The sequence below is a fragment of the Leucoraja erinacea genome, chromosome 28 (assembly GCF_028641065.1).
Source record: "Leucoraja erinacea ecotype New England chromosome 28, Leri_hhj_1, whole genome shotgun sequence".
In the NCBI taxonomy this organism is placed as follows: domain Eukaryota; kingdom Metazoa; phylum Chordata; class Chondrichthyes; order Rajiformes; family Rajidae; genus Leucoraja; species Leucoraja erinaceus.
This window is the reverse complement of record NC_073404.1, coordinates 13,406,243-13,413,357: the sequence shown is the minus strand read 5'-3', so window position 1 is coordinate 13,413,357 and position 7,115 is coordinate 13,406,243. Positions and strand designations below refer to the sequence as shown.

At 57.5% G+C, this 7,115-nt stretch overlaps 1 protein-coding gene across 2 annotated transcripts in view; it reads left to right on the top strand.

Annotated features, from left to right (window-relative positions):
- Window positions 1-1,571: 1,571 nt before the first annotated feature.
- The window catches only part of serpinf2b (serpin peptidase inhibitor, clade F (alpha-2 antiplasmin, pigment epithelium derived factor), member 2b), an 11,954-nt gene continuing 6,410 nt past the window's right edge, over window positions 1,572-7,115 (top strand). Inside the window, exons 1-3 of one of the 2 annotated variants that reach the window (XM_055657771.1) lie at window positions 1,572-1,791; window positions 4,059-4,130; window positions 5,176-5,998. In XM_055657771.1, coding sequence (XP_055513746.1) covers window positions 1,648-1,791; window positions 4,059-4,130; window positions 5,176-5,998 — 1,039 coding nt within the window. In that variant the 5' untranslated portion in view covers window positions 1,572-1,647. Of the gene's footprint in view, window positions 1,792-2,710; window positions 2,780-4,058; window positions 4,131-5,175; window positions 5,999-7,115 lie in introns of those variants that run through there. The other variant, XM_055657772.1, reaches the window with a different exon arrangement.

Genomic DNA, 7,115 nt, shown 5'->3' with positions numbered 1-7,115 from the left:
ATCATTGAGAGATTCAAGTTCATGGGAGTAAATATCACTGCTCCCTGGTTCACCACCACACTGACGCCATCGGTAAGAAAGCACACTGACTCGTCTACTTCCTCAAGAGTTGGAGGACATTTGACATGTCTTCAACGACATACCAATTTGTACAGATGCTCCATAGAAAGAACCTTACTGGGATGCACACAATGTGGTTTGGCCGAGACCGAGAGAGACAGCAGGAAACTGCGGTCAGTTGTAGACATGTCCCAGTCCATCACACCCCCGGGCTCCCAGCTTGCAGGAGGGAGGGCAGACACTTCAGCAGAGAAGGGGACAGGATTCAAACGGGTAGAGGGGCAGAGACTAGTGGCGAGGAGGCAGTCGGTGCATCTGGATAACAAGGACACCCATGACAGACAGACTCCTAAGAGAGACACAAAGTGTTGGAGTAACTCAACGGGTATTAGGACGGCATTGGTGAGTTGCTGTCTTGCAACGCCAGAGACCCGGCTTCCATCCCGACTACGGGTGCTGTCGATACGGAGTTTGCACGTTCTCCCCGTGGCCTGCGTGGGTTTTCTCCGAGATCTTCGCTTTCCTCTCACACTCCAAGGACGTTCAGGTTTGTAGGTTAATTGGCTTCTGTAAATTGCAAATTGTCGGGGATCGGTGTCTGGGTGGGCCGAAGGGCCTGTTTCCGCGCTGTATCTCTACACAGGTCAGGCAATATCTCTGGAGAAAAGGAATGGGTGATGTTTGGGGTCTGAAAACGCAACCCATCCCCTTTCTCCAGAGATGCTGCCTGACCCGCTGTAGTTACTACAGCACTTTGGGTCTATCTTCAGTTTAAACCAGCATCTGCAGTTCCTTTGCACACATGACTGATTCCTGTTTATCGACTATAGTTCAACCTTCAACACCATAATCCAAAACAAACTGCTGGGCCCAGGGGTCAGCAACCCCTCCTCTGCAACTTGTGCATTAACTGTTGACATAAACCAGTCAGTGAGGTTAGAAAACAAAACATCCTTCACAATAACCCTCAACACCGGTGTCGTTTCGTGTCGAGACCCTTCTCTCCAGAGGTGCTGCCTGTCGCGCTGAGTAACTCCAGCTTGTTGTGACTATCCCCGCAAAGACATGTTCTCAGTCCCTGTACACCCACCACTGCAGCCACAATCTGCTCTAACTCCATTTACAAATTTACAGAGGAAATTTAGGGGAGGGGAGGGTATGCGTGTGGTTCAGGGGGAGGGATGTTAGGGGGTCAGATGGACTTTAGGGGGATTGAGTTGAGCGGGTCAGAAGGAGTTTGGGGAGAAGTGGTGTGGCTGGAGTTTATGGGGGCAGGATGGAACTTTGGGAAAGGAGGTTGGAGTTTAGGGAGAGTGGGACTGGAGAGGGGTGGATGGAATTTCGGGGTACAGGTGTTGGAGGGTGTTTCAGGGTACGCGATTTAGGAGGTGGTGTGGATGAAGCTTACGGTTGCGGGTGTGGAGGGAGTTTAACTTGAGGGGCAATGGAGAATGTTTGGGGGAACGGGGTTCAGGGGTGCGGGTGTGAAGGGACGTGGAGCTGCCCTGTGGTCAGCTCGGACACGCTGAGTGGCCGGTGTTTGTGGGGAATGTGCAGCAGGCTCCGAGCAAATGTTTAACAGGCTCAATGTTTGTTGAAGGGAAGCTGGTGATAAGTGTGGGTCTGGCCAGCGACTGCTTGTTGGTTCAGTGGTCGAGTATACCACTGACCTCGGCAGCCTTTGGCCATTTCAGGCTGGGAGTGGATACGGGACGGGCTGAGGCGGCAGAGGTAGGTCTTCCCGCTGGGTACCCTCGCCTCCCGCGGCCATGGTCCGCTCTCCCAAACTCGCGACCTCCCAGCTGCAAATGGTCTTGTGTTGGGGAGCCGGGCCCTTTGGAGGGGGGGGGGGGGGGGGGGGGGGGTGAGTAGGGGGAGGGGTTGGGTAAGAGGGGTGTTGAGGGGGTGGATGAGGTGTTTGGGTTGGAAGCCTTGTGGGGGGAGGGGGAGTGGGGCGGAATAGGGGTTATGCGGGTGGGGGTTGTTGGGTGGGAGGTGGGTGGGCGTTGGGTAGAGGGGTTTGAGTGGGGGTGTTTGGGTGGGAAGCCATTTCGTGGAGATTGGATCGCCCCCCCCCCCCCCTTGCGGAGGGAGGGGACGGGACGAGGGGTTTGTATTGACGGGGAGGGGAGGGGGGCTTCCTTGTCCGAGGCAGGGGTGACGGGCCGGGTGGTCAGATACAGCTCCCGGGGTCTGACCACTCCCGGGGTTGAGGTGCGAGGCGCGCGGGGCAGTCCCGGGATTGCGCGTGCCCGTGTTTGCGCGTGCCCGTGTTGGGGACAGACTGAGGGGTGGCCGGGTTACCATGCGGGTGGACACACCGCCCTCGGCTACCCCTCCTCCCCACACCTCCCGCTAGGACGGGGCCGGCGCTCTCCGAGCAGCAGCCGATGCGGAGCCCTGTGTGTTTGCATCGAGGCAGGGTCTGCAGGGAAGGGGCGGCGGGGGGGGTGGGGGGTGGGGGGGGGGGGGGGGGGGGGGGGTGTGAGTTGTTATGAGCGCCGTGGGGGAGGGGCGGTCCGATCAAGTTCCCGTAATGCAGTTGGAATGATAAACGGTAAATGAGTGACGGTTAGTGGAACCTGAACCTTTATGTACACGTTGGGGGTGGGGGCAAGGTCAAGAGGGAGGAGGAGAGAGTGGGATCTGAGGAGAGCGGGCACGGGTGACATGGGAGGAGGAGACTGCTGTGAGACGGCTTGGGTGTGAAACCCTCGTGGTAGGTGCTGGCCCATTGGCCCAGGAAAGAGGGTCCCACAAGCTGAGATGTGCATTAGAAGTTGAGAAAAGCTGAAGGAGGGGTGTGGGTGCATGCGTGAGTTGGTAGGATAGGATGGTGAGTGGGTGGGTGGGGGAGATGTGGCTGCTGTTCCCTTACACAGACAATGATGCTGGTGGATTAGTCATGATGCAATAACCGCTGGTAGAGTAGGGCCAAATGGCGTCCTCTTAGACTTCCCACATGTCTTATGCTTGTACGTCAACACTCCGGCATGGGCAGTCTCCACCACAGACTTACAGAACCAGTGACTGAGCCGAGGAAAGAATTCCAAATATTATCCATCCTTGGAGTGAAGAAATTTACCCAGGCTGCTCCTCCCCCCCCCCTGAACCACCAGGCCAGTAGACACCGGGGGGGGGGGGGGGGGGGCACATCACCCGTCTCTCTAACACCTTCATGGCACCACCGTCAGCATTGGCCGCTCTGGTTCAAGAAGGTGACTCCCCCCTTAGTTCTGATCTCATAAATTGACGAGAAGCTCAGCATCCCAACTGGAACCACGCGGGACCGCTGGTCACCTCTCCACGAGGCCGGGTCCACCACAGGTCCGGGGCACCCCCCCCCCCCCCCCCCCCCCCTCACCATCCCCTTCACCCTCTCCTCCCCTGTTCCATGTTCCATCAGACACCCATCCTGTCGCACACATAATCCCAATGCAGCACCCACTCTACACCCGGCTGGCCCGGTCTCTCTGATCACCCCCACCCTCGTGTCGACCCCCTCCCCCCCCCCCCCCCTCTGTCACTCTTCCTCCAGCCGCCTTGACAACCTCTGGGATTCCTTGCAGAAGCTGCCCCACCACAATCCCTTGCCCTCTCTCCCCTCCTAACCTTGGACTCTCTTGTGATGGCTGCCCAGTTACCCCCCCCCCCCCCCCTCTCCCCTTCCTCCACCTTCCCCCCTCCCCCTCTACCCTTGTGGCTGGGTTTGCGTCTCCATAAACCAGCCTGCTGGAAGTTCAGGTCTCCCAGCGCTCAGACCACTGCTAGTCCGACGTGGTGCTGTTGACTGTGGGGCTCTGGCTGTGTGTGTGCCAGGCACTGGACTGTGGGGAAGGGGTGCAGTGGGGCGCAGGGGAGCGCGGTGACCCTACTGCCCACCGCCACCCCCTCTTGCTCCACCGCGGCTCCACCGCCCCATTTCATTGACCAGAGACCATCTCATTTACCGTTTATCATTCCCCTGCCGGAGGTCAGACCTGTGCTTTGTTTTGCAGAGATCCAAAATGAAGACTCGGACTTTGATCGTCGTTCTCTTGTGTTTCCTCACGTCCGTGAACATCGCTGATGTAAAGAGTCATCTTATCTCCTCATCCCTCCTCACTCCCCCTTTCTCCCCCCTCCCTCCTATCTCTTTCCTCTCTTCCTCCCCTCCCTCCTTGCTCACCTATCTCCCTCCTTGCTCTCCCTCCCTCCTCCCTCTTCTCGCTATCCATCCTCCCTCTATTTCCCCTCTCGCCTTCCTACCTCCATCCCCCTTGCCCTCCTCCCTCCCACCCTCTCTGCTCCTCCCCCCCCCCACTGCCCTCCCACGTAGGATTCTACCCCGAGCTCACGGTCGCCAATCCCATCAGCTTGGAGGGGTAGAGTGCCCCCCCCCCCCCCCCCCCTCCACCACCCCCCGCGATGGCCGGAGTCCCCTGACGGTCAGTCTCCGGAAGGCTTCCCTTCTGAAGATCAGCGGCTGATCTGCAACTGAACAGGCAATGACCGATTAAACCCAACACCCCCAGCCCACACACCCCTCTGTGGGGTGGTTACTGGTCATTGGTCAGTGAGGTGGTCTCTTTTTGGTTACTGGTCAATGGGTTGGTCACTTGTCACTGGCCCATGAGATGGTCTCTGGTCAATGAGATGGCTACTCACTCTCCTCTCTGGTCAGTGAGATGTTCACTGTGTCCCAGCACATCCACCACTCTCCCTCCTTCACTCATGCGCTCGTGGATGCAGGACGGCTCATTCAGCCGCTTGCTCCCATTGCCTCAGTGGCCGGCATGAGACTGATCGCTGTCCACCATGTTTCCCCAGGGGGGGAGGATGACATGCTGGGTCCGGAAACCTCCAGCACTGGGAATCCTGCAGAGGTAACGGCCCCGCGCACAGGTCAGGGGAGAGTGTGCGGGATGGGGAGAGGGAACGCAGCACTGTGGGAGGGGGCGGTGAGGGAGACTTGGTCAAGAAGTCTTGCAGAAAAGCAGACTTTCATCTCGTCTTTCTTCTCTTCATTCTTACTGCTCTGATATTTTACCCCCTCTTGCCCCCCCCCCCCCCCCCCACCACACACACACACAACCCCAGCACCTGCCTGAACAACCTTGTCTCTGACTTCCACAGGTGCTGACTGAAGCCCAGGAGCTCTCAGCTACCCCCTCCACCCTGCCGTCAGATGAGGATGTCCAGCCGGCTGGGACAGAAGCCGACCCAATGGCCACCGACAAGCCTTGCAACTGCCCGGAAGGTGGCCACCGTCCAGACGTTGATCCAGAAGATGACCATCCAGATGGTGGTTGTGACGGCGCCCACCATCCAGATGTTGATCCCGAGGTTGACCATCCAGGTGTTTATCCGGAAGGTGACCATCCAGATGTTGCTTGTGACGGCGCCCACCATCCACATGTTCATCCAGGAGGTGACCATCCAGGTGGTGATTATGATGGCGCCCACCATCCACATGTTCATCCAGGAGGTGACCATCCAGGTGGTGATTATGATGGCGCCCACCATCCACATGTTCATCCAGGAGGTGACCATCCAGGTGGTGATTATGATGGCGCCCACCATCCACATGTTCATCCAGGAGGTGACCATCCAGGTGGTGATTATGATGGCGCCCACCATCCACATGTTCATCCAGGAGGTGACCATCCAGATGGTGGTTGTGACGGCACCCACCATCTAGAAGCCCCATCATTTTCCGAAGCTGAATGGCTTGCAACGATGAATGAGTTGAAGAAGCAGCAGCGTCGGAGTGATGGTGGGGAGCAGTTGCCAGAGCCATGTGCGGGTGCCAGCTCACCGGAGACCATGCAGCTGTTGGGAAAAGCCATCACTGACTTTGGCATGGAGATGTTCCGGGAGGTCCTGAATGGAACCAAGAAGCCAAACGTGATCATCTCCCCTCTCAGTGTGGTGCTGGGACTCGCTCAGCTCTCTCTGGGTAACAGATTCGTTCCAATTCAAAACACAACATGCTGGAGGAACCCTGCTGGTCAGGCAGCATCTGTGGAGGGAATGGAAAGCGATGTTTCGGGTCGGGTCCGTTGGAGTCCTCGAGAGTAATAGAGTGAAACAGTGTGGAAATGGGCCCTTCGGCCCAACATGCCCCTGCTACTCTTGTCCCACCTGCCTGCGTTTGGCCCAAATCTCTCCAAATGTGTCCTATCCATGTACAGTACCTGTCTAACTGTTTCTACCTCCTCCGGCAGCTTGTTCCATACACATACCACCTTTTGTGTGGGAAAGGTTACTCCTTAGATCTCTATTAAATCTTTCCCCCTTCACCCGAAACCTATGTCCTCTGGTCCTCGATTCACCTATTCTGGTTAAGAGACTGCATCTGCCCGATCTATTCCTCTCATGAATAGGGGGGAGAAAGTGGAAAAGGGAGGCACATGTGGAGGGGGGGGGGGGGGGGGCAAAGCCTGGCAAGTGATAGGTGGATACAGGTGAGGGGGGGGGGGGGGGTTGATTGGCAGATGGGTGGAATAAGGGACAAAGGTTGGAGGTGATAAGGAGACACAAGGGGGACAGATCCGGAGGGAAGAGGGGGTGAAGTGTAATAATAGACGTGGGGATGTGGGTGGAAGGGGGGTGAAAATAAGGTGGGGTAAAGGGGTCTTGTGAATGGAAGGTAAATGCACAAAGGAGGGGAAAGGAGCAGGGTGACAGGGCAATGGGAATTGGGGAAGGAAAGGGGGCAGCTGGGGTGGGTGCAATGTACAGAGGATGGGATGGGGCGGGGATGGTACTGGCTGTTGGATAATTCAGTGTCCATACAGTTTTGGGCGGGAGGTTAGTTCAGGGGGACCCCGGAGACGGGGAGAGACAGAGAGCTTGGGGATTGCGGTGCTGCAGGAGGGTGGGGACATTATTGTGGGGGGAGTATACGTTGCTGGAATAGGAGCCGGGGTGAGTTCACAGGCAATGGGGAGGTGAGGGAGGGGGGCGATGAACGAGGGGGAGGGCGACGGAGCTCTGAGTGAGTTGAAGTTCCGAGAGTTGACCGGTGGAGTAATGAGATGGCAGAACAGGTATGAGGGCCGAATGTCCTTCAG